At 31.2% G+C, this 16,074-nt stretch overlaps 1 protein-coding gene across 1 annotated transcript; it reads right to left on the reverse strand.

Moving 5' to 3' along the window:
- Window positions 1-6,876: 6,876 nt before the first annotated feature.
- On the reverse strand, window positions 6,877-10,052 carry LOC129896866 (probable inactive nicotinamidase At3g16190). The gene is made up of 5 exons (XM_055972847.1): window positions 9,741-10,052; window positions 9,542-9,655; window positions 8,643-8,877; window positions 8,435-8,551; window positions 6,877-7,168 (listed from the first exon to the last, which is right to left on the reverse strand). The coding sequence occupies exons 1-5, from the start codon at window positions 9,798-9,800 to the stop codon at window positions 7,101-7,103; spliced, it is 594 nt and encodes a 197-aa protein (XP_055828822.1). The 5' UTR covers window positions 9,801-10,052; the 3' UTR covers window positions 6,877-7,100.
- Window positions 10,053-16,074: the final 6,022 nt, after the last annotated feature.

Consider the following 16,074-nt stretch of genomic DNA (forward strand, 5'->3'; position numbering starts at 1 on the left):
GTGAGTATTAATTTAAAGACTCTTTTAAAAGTAATAAATAAAATAATAATTTTATAATATTATTTTAAATATAATAAATATAATATTTTTAATAAATATTAAGAAATAATTATAATTGATAATGAAAGTAAATTAACAATTAAAAGATAAATGATATTTTAAATTAAACAAATAAAAGTAATCGAGGAGAGGAGTAAGTTGGCCTACCATTTATTGTTGACCACACACAATTAATCGTTGGAATTAAAGAAAAAAAGATGGTGGTGCACGTGGAGAGAATTCATCATATCCACGTGCTGCTTGATTTACCCGCCCGTAACATTATTCATAAATAAATATTCTATATGTCTGTACGATCGAAAATAATTTATATATATTTGAATGCATACTTATTATAAGTACAGGGGTATATTAAACAGATGGGTTTCTAAGTAAATAGGATATTTAAAAATTACATGTATCAGTCATTTGATTATCAGCTTGTCAGGTGTCTTTACAACAAAATTAACAGTAAATTTGTTTCAAAGTAAAATAAGATAAATATATTTAAATCAAAGATATAATGAGATAGTACTCAATTTCATGTGAAATTATATAAACGAAATAGCTAGTAAATAATAATTACTAGAGGTAAAAAAAAAATGATTCAAATAATATAACAAGGGAAGATACCTTTTTCTTTGCGATTTTTTTTTTTGTGTATTTTCACCGGATCATTATTAAATGTTGGGTTCTTTGATATTTTTATTATAATTAGAAAATCATATCATGTATTCATACTGTACTTTTGATGAAATTTCACGTGGTGTTAGGAGAATAATTATTCAAATTTGTACCTATAACTTTGACTATGACGGGGAAAGTAGGAAAGTAGAGGCTTTACCGTGTTGTCGGAGGAAAAATATTTAATGATGTTGACTCTATTATAATGTGAATGTTGAATATTTTTTTTTCAGTTAGAAAAAAATAATAGAGCACATAAAAATCTTATCCCATAAAACTTGCTGCTAGTACCACTTAATTCTCAAGTTTTTGACTCAAAAAAATGTGTGGCTATACTTGACTTTTGTGACGTTCAACCAATTATTTTTAGAAGATTAGACAGCCCTTGATACTGGCCTCTTTTTTCTCCCCCACTCTTTATTTCAATTCAGATAAATAAGACCAAGCTTATTCGATGACGTTGGCCTAATCTCATGTTCATACTATTCGTTATTTCAATATATTGTTTCCTAGATCTTGTTCACATTGATTAAGCGAATTACAATATACAAATTCCATATTATTTTGATCATATTAATCCGTATGTCTTTGAGCCACGTTTATTATAAATTTAATTGTACATTTTTAGAGATAAACACACGTATTATTGATGACAAATAAAAATAAATTTATAAGACAACGACTTGCTAATGTAGGTCTTTGGATGGTGTTTTAAATTAGGGAAAAGGGTTGCTCCTCAATTTTGTGAAAATGTCTAGATATATCCTCTGTTTGTAGTTTAGCTCAATCATGTACTCACCGTCTATATTTTAGCACATATTTCTTTTTTTACAATTTTGTTGGAAAATAACTAACTATTTTTCTTTTTTATATTATACTTGAAATTGTCAAATCCTCATTTAATTGACACATGACATTTATATTAAATACTAAATTCAGCCATTTTAATATTTTAGAATATCCGACCCATAATCTTAAATTCGACCCAAAAAATTTCTTTTAACCCATTATTATCAAAAGCCCTAAATTGAGTCATTTCTTCACCACCAAATCCTCTAATCCCTCTTCAGTTCATTACCATCAAAAATGAAATTTATCAACAATGCAAAGTTTTGAGAAAGAAAAAAAAACGCAAACCTAATTTTTACATATAAAAACAAAGAGCAGTATATCATTCAAATTGAGGAAATCAAACCCAATCCCAAAAATAAATAAATAAATAAAATATTATAGGTCACGAGTTATGATTATGAAGAATTAAAGAGGAGCCAGATCAGAGATGGCAAAAAGAAAGAATCTTGCTGAACCCATAAGCAAAATTGATATGTCAAAGATGAGAAGGAAGCACACCAATTTGGCGTTCATATTCTTGTTGTTTCCACTGGTTGCCAAAGCTGTGAATTGATCGAAATTCAGAAAGCGGAAGTGATTACTTGGTTGTCATTGACATTTCATTACCATCATTTTTTATGGTAATGAAATGAAGAGGATTAGAGGATTTGGTGGAGAAAGAAATGATCCAATTTAGAGCTTTTGATGATAATGGGTTAAAAAGAATTTTTTGGATAAGATTTAAGATTATAGGTCGGATATTCTAAAATATTAAAATGGCTGAATTTAGTATTTAATATAAATGTCATTAGTCAATCAAATGAGTATTTGATAATTTCAAATATAATATATAAAAAAAAAAAGCTAATTATTTTCCAACAAATTAATTAATGCTGAGATAGATATGTATGTGCTAAAATATAAACAGCAAGAAGAATATGAATGAGCTAAACTATAAACTAAGAATATATCTAAATACTTTTACAAAGTTCAGAAGCTTGATCCTTTTTCTTTAAAATTATTACTCTTTCTGTAATAGAAGAAAAGAAGAAGAAATTATTTTAGATCACATGTTCCTGTCAAAAGCTACTATTTTACTCATAGGAGTGGTTAAAGTATAATCATTGAGATTTCATGATGTCGGATAAAATTAGGACAATTTAATGGACGAAGCAAGGACGTGTGCAGTATTAATTAGGAGTAAAAGTCTCTCGTCTTTCCTCAAAGCTTTCAATCAAATGTCCCAAAACGTTATTATCGAATTTCTAACTACATATTTATTTTTTATGGAGCCCTATTACCCTTTTAGATTATTTTAAAATAAGAATTGTTTGTATCCTAAATGCTGAAATGGCAAAAAAAAGTCTAGTAACTCTCTTTGATAAAAAAAATAATTAAAATTTTATCTTTTCAAATATTTCTTTTATTTCATATTAATTTTCTAATATTTTTTTAAAACAAGAAATTATGTTTCGTTTTATTTTTTTATCATTTTTATCTTTTTCCTTTTATGTTTAACAGATCGAGAGACACCGACAGTAGTTCACCTAAGGGTGTTAAGTGAGCCATATCGGGTCAGATCGGACCATCTTTTTGGGGTCATCGGACGGCCGGTCTTAACAGTGAAAATGTATAAAAAATCCAGCCCATGACCCATTAAGAGTATAGGGTCCGAGCTTAATGGGCCGACTAGGGGTGGGGCCATTGGGCTGAGCCCGTTGGACTTGATTTTTTTCCCCGACGTTTATATATTCGAAAATTTGAGTCAATCATCAATATAGTATATCGTTATCTAGTTAATTTAGAAGTAATAATAAAAATATATATATACTCACAATATACTATCTATTATAGTGATGTACTTAATTATATATTATATATATACTTACAAAGTATACCAAATATACTCACAATATATTATCTATTAGTATGTATATACTTACATTATACTATATATACGTACTATATATATATCAAGTATACTAACATTATTATCTATTATAGTAATATACTTATGTTATATATTATATATACTTACAATGTATATCTAATATACTCACAATATACTATCTATTACTTATGTTATATATATATATATATACACTTACAAATTATACCAAATATACTCACAATATACTATCTATTACTTATATTATATATTATATATACTTATAATGTATAACAAATATACTCATAATATACTCATAATATACTATTTATTATAATAATCATATTTTTTCAAGTATTGAAATCTTATAGTGACTACAAATTTATTTTTCCTTCAATGATTATGTAAAGTTAAAAGAATTATTTAATTGAATCAAACAAAGTTTGTATGGAAAAAAATTAAGAAATACAAAGACTTTGACTTTATTAATATATTGATAAAATTTAAAATATACAAGTTACAAATTTACAAGTAGTTGATGTTGTTAATTGCAAAAAATAATAAAAGATTGATATCACTTTAAGAGAGAATTGAGAAATTGAGAAAGAATTGAGAGAATTAGATGATTGTTGGTGGGGAAAAATGATTAAATGTTGTAGGTATTTATAGAAAAAAAATTATTTTTTTATAAAAAAATAGGCATATATTCAGATTTGGCCGTTGGGCCCAACGACCCTTTTTGAATCTGGCCCAAAATCTGGAATTTATGAAAAAAAAATAAAAACAAATTGGCTAGGCCGGTCCCGGGCCGGTATTGGTCCCCTTACTGGGTCTCTCTTACCAGTCCGAGGCCAAAAATACACCAGACCGGCCCAATTTTTTTTTGTGTTGGGCCGGTACCCGATCTGATCTCCCCCGTGCCGAACCTTTAATGGACCGGTCTTAGGGGGCAGTTAGGGGGCCAACCAGCTCATTTGACAGGTGTAGGTTCACCTCCACCACTAGGTCTCCGTCCTCATCAACTTTTCACCAAGCCAATTCTCATCTTCAAATCACATACTTCTCACCATAGCTCCTTTTTTCACCACTTTAAAAATTTGTTGATAGCTCAAAATCAAAACTGAAAATTAGATGAATCGAATTTCAGAGTCATTAATGGAAGAATTCATTGAGTAATAAGCACAAATAATGGAGAATAATTCATTAACGAAATCATTTGGTAATAGACCCATTAATCAAAAAGACACATTTATTGTAATTGTTGCAAGCATTAATTGAGTTTCTCATATCAACATTGTTAAATCTAAATCAATACCAATCTCTCCGCTAGTCCGGTACCTTCATCCCGCCGAGCCGGTGTCATTTACTAGTGATTCTTTGAAGAATCGATTTCTTAGAAATATTATAGTAGCGGAAGAAAGAAGCAACTTTCCGTAGCGGAGTTTTTCGTTTGCCTCTAGCTTTAACGGATAACATCAAGATTCTCTAGTGTTTAGAACTCCGGTAAAGGTCGAAGATGTGGTAGGCATGGCATCCTCATCGTTAATCTTCAAAAGCCATCAAAGAAAATAAAAGGAGGAATAGGAAAGAAAGAGAAAAAGAGAAAAGGAAAATATAAAAGCAAAAAAAGTAGAATATAAAAAGAAGTTAATATTTTATATATAAAAAGGGTAATATTACGTGGCAAGCGCGTGAAGATCACTGCCTAATACAAATCTGGGTGTGAGTTCGTATAGGGGTATATATTTCACCTTTAAAAGGTTCGGGGGGGGGGGGATAGAACCCCTATGAAGGATAAGTGTGTAGTTGAAAATCCGATAATATTGGGGAGACATTTGACTATTTTCTCATCAAAGATTTTAAAGTTTTAAAATTGAATTTTTGAAAATTTTAATTGTGTTTGAACATATATTTTATTTTAAAAAAATTTAAAATTTGTGAGTAGAAGTAATTTTTTTCATAAATAAGAAGTTTTGACAAATTTTTCATATCAAACTTTTGACAATTTCAAAATCCAATCCAAAAATCCGCTAGCTAAAAGTACTACTATTGGCCCATGCTCGATACGAAGAAAATTCTTTGCAAAATGTTTTTCCGAAAAAAAAAGAGGTGACTTTCTTATTTTATTGTGTTTCAAAAAATATATTATTGTAAAAATATTTGTATATAATCTATATAAATATCGAATATTATTCGTATGACTCTAGATCAATGAAGGATATGGGCATCTAATGGGAGGTAGGAATGGGGTAAGTGTAGATAGGGGCCGTGAGCAGTGGCGGACTCAGAAATTTTATGAAGAGGGGTTCAAAAAAAATTAAACACACTAATTGGAAAAAAAAATGTGCTTATTCGAATTCGAACTCGCGAGCTGAGACAAGCTAAAGCGAAATATCGAACCCCATTTGCCACTAAGCTAGTCCTTTGACTTATTCTCAGGGGGTTCAATATTAAATATATACACATAAATTAAAATTTTTATTTTATATATACAGTGTAATTTTTTAACGAAAAGGATTCGAATGAACCCCTCAACATGCCTTGGGTCCGCCCCTGGCCGTGAGAATGTAGTGAAGATATAATAGGTTGAATGATGGAAAGGAGACAATTAAATTAATCACCGGAGCCTCAAGTTCTCTCTCTCTCTCTAGGCAAATGAATATAATGACCCCTACTGGGAGGGCCCCTGTAGAATTATGTTTCCAACACTTTGAGACCTGCAAATTTTATTTTCGTAGGCACTGTTGGGTTTTGCGTAGATGATACGAAACAATGGGGCGCAAATAAATGAGAAAAACCATCGCGCAAATAAATGAGAAAAACCATCAAGTCTTTAGAATTTGAACTCTATATAGTTAATTTTTAAGGTTTTCAGTATTGAGTCGAGCATAATTTTAAAATTATACGTTCAAGTCTACAATTTGTTGCAATTTTGATTAATTTTGCACATCAAAAATACCGAGTTTAGATGAACCTGATATTATTAGACTGCATCCGCCTCTGATGAAGTCTCAAGTTCAAATCTCATCGAATGCAAACAAACACCAGGTGATATCTTCATATCTACCTAAATCTTGATCGAAAAAGTAAATATGCTAGTGAGAAGAATAGTCGAGCCGGACACTACTAGTAATGTTGTTTGTAATTTCGCCAGCTCGATCATGCTAATACACTCATTTTAATTACAAGAATGAAGAAAAGAAGAAAAAAGAGCAAAGTTCAGTGTGCCTTGTTGGAAAAAATTAGTGCAGTGTATCTAGCTTCATTTTCTATATTAGAAATTGGGGCAGCACCCTTTTTCAATATTTTTCTGATAAAGAGTGTTTTTTTCTCAATATTGTGTTACCAAAAGTACATGGGTACCCACTATGTTAATCTGATGCAGAATCTCAACTGTTGAACTCACTTTAATTTAAATACAATAAAATTTCTACTTACCCTGTAAATGAAAATTTTGATATATTGGAAGGATAAGAATAGAGGAACATACAGCCTATGTGCAAAGGAAAATAATAAACAGTCAAACAGATTGAATCCAACAGATGAATATAGAAATCATGTCTGACCATGTCGCATATTATTTCTATTACATCTAAGCTTACAATAACATGTGGAAGATATCTTTGCACCTTCATTTAGCTACCAGTTCTATTTCTCCTTAAGACTGGCACCATTCTTCTAACGTATGGGTCGCCACGCCTACATTCTTCATGTCAAATATGTTCGCTGCAATACAAAAAAAAAAATCACTGCAAATCTATCAGTAGCTCGAGATGAATGACAAATTAATATTTCAAGAAAACCATGATCACAGATTCACATGAGGTTGAGTTTAAAGTTTCACTAGCACTTGGGACCAAGCAGGAAAAACTTTTCATTTAAGATCGAATTTGCTAAGATGACCAAAAAGAAACACAGCAGAACACATCCGCGTGCCAATTAAACTGATAAGGCTGGATGGATCGCTGTTCTCAAACTGGGAAGAGACTGATAATTATGCTTCTAACGTACAAATGGAACTAAATGAATTGTTATATAAGAAACTAAATGAATTGTTATATAAGAAACTAAGTACATAAAAATACAGAATCGCATGGAACAAAGTCCTTAAAAAGAACTACATAAATTTGATGGTCCTCTCAGAGGACAAATTAGGCAACTTCAAAACCAAGAGAATTGGTGAAACTTGGCTCAAATCATGAAATCTTTCTGTTGTACCTCACCACTTACATATGAAAAACTTACTCTTATTAGATCTGGTTTACAAAAAGAAGAATACATCCAATCACCAATGATATACTAAAACTGTTATTATTAAATACATATATTTCTTTTAAGACAAATGATAACTGTCGGCAGTCTCCTAGTTTGAACATTTTGTAATTGTTCCAAGATCTAGATAGTTTGAAGGACCGATACCATGTCTGACTTCTGTATGGCTTGTGCAAGCAGAGGTTACCAAGGGCAAAGTGGGATGACGAATAGTAAAAGACAGCTCACGTGTTTAATGAGTTTTGCAGTGCGAAACATGAATAAGGTTGAAAGTAAATGTTTGATGTACTTTCAGATTTTTTTCTGTATTTCCTGATACTTAAGGCTATGGCTTAGATAAGTAAGGATCCATAATTAAGATTATGGCCTAGACAAGTATGGATCCAAACCATTTTACAGGGTAATTTTCTCATTAGAAGCTTTCAAGGCCGAATAATAAGTACACCTGTGTGCCTGATCTTTCAACTATGTGGTAAAAGTGTAAATAAACTTCACAAGACAAGGTTAAACACTAAAGCATGTATCGAGGATGAGGAGAAACGCGACCTCTATGGTCAGAATTTATGATCCGGTTAATTGATCATTAATTGTAATTCGTAACCACTTAAAATAAGATATTGTATGAAGTTATCACTTAATACTCTCACCTAATACCCAGATTAAAGGGCAAATAGCCATAAACTATTATATTAAAAAGGATTGCTCTGTGGAATCGGTTACCAATGTGTATATCAGGAGTAGCAGCAGCTGTGGCATCTATAATGACTGTCACACGTTGATAGTCCAATGCTACCGCATCAAACACAGTCTGCCGTATGCAATTTGGAGTTTGAACACCTAAACGAAAAATATCAGTCATTTTACAAATACATACATCTCAATTAATCAAATCCTAAAGTCTATATCTCAATTATAAGTATCCAATTACCAATAATGACCAAGTTGGTAACGCCAATGCCCTGAAGATATGAATGAAGGTTCGTGTTAAAGAATGCACTGAAGCGAGTTTTCACCAATTTGTAATCACCTTCCTGAATAACAAGCCCATCAACCAGTTCTGCTCCCACAGCACCCTTTGATGTGGGTTTTGGTTTCCCATCACCGTATAAATGCCTACGAAACAATTCAACATCTCTACCTAATGGGTCATGCTCGCGGACAACCTACCACAAATTGATTTGATGGTCAGAAATGAGTTCAACATCTATTCACAAAAGAGTTATAAACTAACAATCAGATCTTAAAAGATAACTACACGTAACCATCCACAAAAAGTACACTACGAAAAAATCACTATTTTTCCACTCAAAAATATTCAGCGGCTATTTCCATAGATATTTTGATTGAATTGGTGCGAAAAGAAAAAAACATGTAATTGTTTCAAATGGAAAAATTAGGAAGCTTCACACTATTTCGGTAAAAATCTATTTCCCATCATGTATTTTTCTAGTGAGCTGATTTGGTTCGGTGGGAAATGAGTTGGAAAATCATGTTCTATAGCACAAATCTTTTACTGATTTGTGGTGGGAAAAAACTAGTAGTGGTAAGATTACTAACCTAGAAAATCAAGCAGCTTAGCTAATATATCAGGTAAAAATCCATTACAACAACTAACAAACCAGTTGGGTAGCTGGATCGGCTATATGAATCCTCACTGATTCATTTAAGCTCAACTTAGGTTAAAATCCATTAATTGTGTAAATTTCTTTTACATTGTCAGTATATATAAGTTAAATGTGACACGAATTCCTATTCATCGAAAAAAGATTTGAACTTTACAGTAAAAAAACAAAAGACAAAGGGGTGATGACAAAGTTAAAGAAATACCCAAATAATGGGGATGCCACGGTTTCTTGCAACCTCAACAGTCTTGATAACGTTTGGAACAATAGCTTCACCTCCTTTAACAAGCATAGGAGCACCTGCTTCTATAAAATCTTTCTGAAATTTATGTTAAAAAAAACAACAACAGATTTTCAAGAAATGATTGTTATTATGCTGAATCAGAAGAAAGTTAGAGAAATACCTGCATGTCTATGACAACAACAGCTGTTTTGCTCCATTTATCACCATTTTCTGAGGCCATTTGCTAATTACAAACTTCCAATTTTTCTTGCAAGAAAGTAGTAGTAGTTTTTTGGTCGGTTTAGAGTTTCAACTAATCAATATTTCGAGTTTTTGACCATATTTATTGGGCCTGCTGCCAAAACTCACAACTTTTCTATGGTGGGCTTTTGAATTAACTGAAATTGGATTTTTAACTTGCACACCAGCCCAACAAACAAAAAGATAATAGAAAAATTTGAAGGACCGGTGTATCTGTAAATTCTTGCATTTTTTTAATTTTTTTTTTTGTTGAACTGAGATGTTCTTGTAAAAGAAATAAACCTCTTGCTAAAATTTTGAATTAAACTAATATCCTAGTTTTTAGGAGCAAAATATTGATCAGCTCAAACAAGAAAACAACTTATACTCCCTCCGTCCAATCATACTTGTCCACTATTGACTTTGCACAATTCTTAAATTATAAATAGAAGGATAATTTTACAATATCACCCTTTGAATATAATAAATTCAATGTCTTGAAAAATATAATAAGAAAATGACTATTCCCTCTATTCCATATTAAGTGAATTTGTGAAGCAATGCACACATATTAAGAAATACATTCAAGGACATAATTTGTACCACACTTTCCACTATTGCCCTTTGTAAAATCATAAATATAATTTTGCAAGTATTGTGATTTATCTCCTAGAAAATATAAAACTTCAATAAATGAAAAGGGCAAGTATGGAAAAAGTTTCAAACATCTATCTTGAACTTTGAACAATTCAATTATTTTGAGCAATAAAAAATCTCTCAAAATTCACTTAATATGATATAGAGGGAGTGCTAATTAATGATAAGAATAAATTAGGAACTAAGTTAAAATTATTTCTTAATTTCATAAATTAGACAAGTATTGTTGGACATTTCAAAATAGTATAGTTGATAAGTAATGATAGACGGAGGAAGTATAATTTAAACTAAATATATTGGTGAGGGAAGGGCAATTAATTTTAATCGCAAAATTCTCAATATAAATCAAACCATATTCTATTGAGTGGAAGATTATATAACTCAGCCGCCCAGCCATTACCAAAGAATTTTCTTAGGGGGATATTGTTAGAGGAAGACACGTACACACACAAAGTATATTATTTTAGGGAAATGGCAAAATATATGCTTTTTTAAAAAGTAGTGTATATATATATACTCACGTTGTTTAATATATATAATTATTATTATATTTTAACTCTTTGCTTTGTGAAATCAAAATTGGTAACGACAATAGCCACTTGCCATTCCAAGCTGTCACTCTCCAGCTTTGAAAAAAATAAAATAAGTGTATATTATACTAACCACTTTTTTAATAAAGCACAAGTAGACAACATAATGTTCTATCTTCTTCTTTTTGATATTTATTCCAGCATGATCATGAATCGATGATTGTTTTGACTTCTATTTAGCCACATTTATCTTAATTTATTACTTTTTTTAATTTCTATTTTATTTTTCGTTCTATATTTGAATTCTATTAATTTACATTTGCTTTAGAAAGTTTTAATTTGAGAGTAAAATTGCTTCCTACCAGTATTAAAAGGTATGACCTCGTGATAAATGAAGTGGATTAGAATTATGAGATTTTAAACTTAGCAAATTAATCTTTTTTTTTTATCTATATTTATTTTAATAGATAAAATTACTTGATATTTATTATTGATAGGAAGTAAATTTTGGTTTGACATTGGAACAATAGTACAACACTAGTCTCATCACTTTTTGCATTAATTCCTCTTCTTTTATTAATCAATTTCTCTTTTTGCTAGTGGGAAAATGATAGTGGAATGACCTATGCATATCCCATATTCAAATAGTAGATCCCTCCCCTTTCGTACGACAATACGACATAACATATAAATTAGTGTCTATTCATTTTTTTTAAATAAATAAATAAATAGATATTTTTTAAGCAAAAGAAAAATGTATTATTCTTTTCACGATAATTATTATATGATGATATCATCATGAAGGGAAAGGTGATACAAATCTATATTATTCTTAATTTGGAGAGTTAAACGATGGTTAATTTTTTGATAATCACACCTTTTTTTGGTTAAATTTTGATATTTTATTAATGAAGTAATGAGTATAAAACAACACCTTACACCACCTCGGACAAAACTCATTCCCTACATGGCCCAATCGACTAGGAAAGAAATAAACAAACAATAAAAAACAAATACCTAACACTTTGAACATTTCTATCCCCTCTATCCCTTTGTTGGAGTTACTCTCAAACAAGGACATTTTAGTTGATCACTATTAATGATATTTCTTCCTGCTACTTCGAAATTGCTGAAATTTTTGTAGTTGTACCCTTCTTTATCAGTTGCAATATTTGTCAAGTAGTTTGCTAGTTGATTTCCTTCCCCAAGAATGCTGCTGGAATGTATATTGTTTGTCCTGTATGCATGTTTTGATTTCTGTCACCATCTTTGTGATTATCCAGGAACATGACCATTTTCCTTCTAGAATCTTGTACAATAGCATAGAATCCGTTTGAATGATTATATTATTGTGCTTCTCCTGCCTGCTATGTTTACATGTTTCTAGAATCGCTTTCGCCTCTGCTACTGAGTTAGTGGTATTTTCAATAGTAGCTCCCTCTGCATACAGTAAATTCCCTCTTTCATTCCTCAAACAAAAGGCATAGAAGCTTATACCTGGATTTCTCCTGGAAGCCCCATCTGTACTGTATTTTAGTCAATCTACTGGTGAAAAATTTCACAATACTCTTGTTACCTTCATTTTGAGACTGTAACCTTCCAATTCTTTAATCATAGCTGGCCAATACTAGGACATTTCATATTAGGCTTCCTCATTTGTAGCATCATGAAAATGCTCCTGTTAATATTATGAATTACTTTATGAATTGATGTCTTCTTTCCCTCATGTTTCATTCTATTCCGCCTTTTCCAAAGTTTCCATATTATAAAGCCAGGGATAGCTCGATAGTATGGTTTCATTGCTCTTTTAACATCTCTTTCCCATCATAGCATTATCACTTCCCTTAGGTGCAGTCCTTCACTGTTAAAACCTGCAAAAAAACAAAAATAGGATCAAGTCCCATTAGCTAAAAAAGATTCTAGGAACACATGAACAAGTGTCTCCTGAGTAGGTCTTTCACAACGCCAGCACCTAGATGGACCTTCCAGTCCTCATCTTCTCACTTTTCATCTATAAGTAATTTGAATTTCCATAATCTCCATATTGTGAATTCCACTTTAAAAGGGATGCCTTTCCTCCAAATTCACTTGTAAATTTGTTTTCTCCTTCTTTACGCCTTATAAACTGCCAAGCTGATTTCACAGAAAATGTTTCTTTATTGTCCATCATCCATACTGACTTATCTGACTCAATCATTTATTTGGAAGGTTGAATATTATGAGTCATTTGCTCTACTAACTCCTGTGGTAGTATATCATTGAAAACTTCAATTATCCTGTTTGAATTGACTTATTTTTAAGTAGCTTATAAGTTAAAAACTGCTTATAAGTTTAAAATAAAAATAGGTGCAAGCCAACTTTTTTTTTGACTTATAAGCTGTTTTCAAATTATAAACTGCTTAAAATAAGTTTATCCAAATAAACCCAACTATTTATTGGGACTTATTTTAAGCACAAAATGGCTTTAAGTTAGCCAGCCAAACAATCAAAAAAGCTGAAAACAGCTTATAAGCCAATTCAAACGGCCTCTATGTCTCATTTTTCTCTCTTTACTAATTCATCAACTCTTTTGTAATTGTCTTCCCATTCATAGTCTTCTCTTATAATGGTGTACAAGTTTCCCATTCTCATCCAGTTATCATGTCACACTGATGCTGATCCCTTTCTTAGAAGTCAAAAGATTTGATGCTCAATAAGGTCTCTGGCCTGTAGCATTTTTTTTCACACCTGTGATCCTTCATTTTCTATTCTCCACACCACTTCATTTGCATGCTCCTTTTGACAGTACTTATTCCTCATATACTCACTCCATAGTGATGGCTTTGTTTGAAAATTCCACCATAATTTGCAAAATAGGGCCATTGATACATCTTCCATTAGTCTGAATCCTAGTTCCCCTTCCTTCTTCGGCAAACATAAATTGCTCCACTTTATTTAATGTCTTCCACTCTCTCCAACACAACTGCTCCAAAAAAATTATGCCATCAATTTTTGAGCTTGATTTAGTACATTCATGGGAGGATTCATGTCTGACATGTAATGAATGGGAGTGCTTTGGAGCACATGTTTTATTAGAATAACTCTTCCTCCATAGGATAGTAATTTTTCTTTCCATGTCTGAATTTTTGAACCAATCCTTTGTAAAATCCGCTGATAATATGCTTCCTGCTTCCTTTTATAGAATATAGGACATCCCAAATAAGTTAAAGGGAATTTCTTTCTTAGGATTCCTGTTGCTACCTCAACTATTACTGCTTCTCCTCCTACTACAGAATTAGGCATATAAGTAACACTATTTTTCTTGTTTATTTTCTTTCCAGAAGTATCTTCATATCTCTTCAAAGTATCTGTAATCATCTTCATTGTTCTCACTTTTGCCTTGCACATTATAATCATATCATCTGCAAATGCTAAATGATTTACTTTAAGACTACCTCTTGGCATTTCAAACCTCTAAAAGTCTTTCTTCTCCATAAGAACATTTAGGGATCTAGACACAACTTTAGCTGCCAATATAAACAGGGTAGGTGAGAGAAGATCACCCTGTTTAAGTCCTCTAGAAGATTTAAAGAATCCCTTTGGTTGTCCATTTAGCAGAATCGAGTACCAGTTGTTACTGATTAGTCTGAATACCATATCAATAATTCTTCCCCCCAAACCTATTCTTCATAATACCTTAGTCATGAATATCCATTCTACCCTGTCCTAAACTTTCATCATATCCAGTTTTATAATTAGATTCGGTGGCTTTCCTCTCTTTCTAATTCAGCAATGATTTCTTGCACTAGTAGCACATTCTCTGCTATACTCCTTCCTTGCACAAATTCTGCTTGTTCCAAAAAAAATAATCTTCAGATAATCACACAATTATAGTCTAAATAACTTTATTTCAGATTTTCGTCACTTCTTTTGTAAACAAAATTTTATTAGGATAGATTTTAGAGTCAAGAGTTTTCTTTTGTTTTCACTGTTATTAATTCGGTTATCACATTGTTTTGTTATTGCTATTATTTTTTTTACTAGTTGATATATTTTCTTTATCACTATCGTTTTACCTTTTCAAATATACCTACTTTGATTTGTTGTACTCAAGCCAAGAGCCTGATGAAATAACCTCTCTACATCCACGAGAAAGAATAAGGTCTACGTATACTCTATCATCCTCACACCTCTTGGTATGTTATCATAGTTTTTGTTGTTCACTATTATTTATACGTATTATAAGTTCATACGAAATTTTAAAAAAAGTGAGACATTCGTTAATTTGTTATAAGAACATTAATTGGTGAAATAATTAAGTTAAACTCATTTACCTAATTTACTTTCAAACAAGAGATGTACGAGCCCAATGAACATATTATTTTTCACACCAAATTAGTATCCAATTATCATTTACTGTTTAATTATGGAAAGCGTTAAGTACTTAGCTTCTGTTTAACTCAAAATATCAAACACAAAAGTCAACTCTTAACAATTCAATGAGTTGTCAGTCCTTTATCGCAGTAATTTCAAAGTTTACCTTCATTTTAAATTGACATAATACATAAATATGTCATTTAATTTGATTTGAACTGACATTTATATCCTTCAACTTTGAGTGTGCACAAGTAGACACTTAAACTTGTATAAAATTAAACAAGTAGAAACACTTGTCCTACGTGACATAATACACGTAGGACACAAAATTTTCATGTAGTATGTCATGTAGGACGAATGTGTCTATTTATTCAAGTTTTGGATAGTTAAAGTGCCTACTTGTGCAAAATTAGATGTCGTGATTATCAGCTGAGGTCAAGTTAAGAGCATATTTATATATTTTGCCTTTTAAATTTACCTAAATCATAAATGTGTATATATATATATGACATTTGAGTTTGCAGCCTGTATTAAGAAGTAGGCGTCTACGCCAAACTCTTCATCACCACGAGAGGACAAAGTCTGGGTGAATGAATTAACTTTAAAAAAAAAAAGGTTTGCAGCAAGCATATGCATCAGTGTTTAGGTTAGCTTTGAGTTATATCAAACTTAAATGCTTATTATCCACTTCCACACTATTAGAAATAGAGATTATCCAGCTGTTTTTGTCAC

This window comes from Solanum dulcamara, chromosome 7 (genome assembly GCF_947179165.1).
Source record: "Solanum dulcamara chromosome 7, daSolDulc1.2, whole genome shotgun sequence".
NCBI lineage: Eukaryota > Viridiplantae > Streptophyta > Magnoliopsida > Solanales > Solanaceae > Solanum > Solanum dulcamara.

What these genes read in the sequence shown, in the direction of transcription:
- LOC129896866 (XM_055972847.1), bottom strand. Translation starts at nt 9,800, where the DNA reads ATGGCCTCAGAAAATGGTGATAAATGGAGCAAAACAGCTGTTGTTGTC. An exon ending in TTGTTGTCATAGACATGCAG is followed by an intron (nt 9,656 to 9,740) that starts GTATTTCTCTAA and finishes CATAAATTTCAG; the next exon opens with AAAGATTTTATAGAAGCAGG. An exon ending in TACTCCTGATATACACATTG is followed by an intron (nt 7,169 to 8,434) that starts GTAACCGATTCC and finishes TTTGTATTGCAG; the next exon opens with CGAACATATTTGACATGAAG.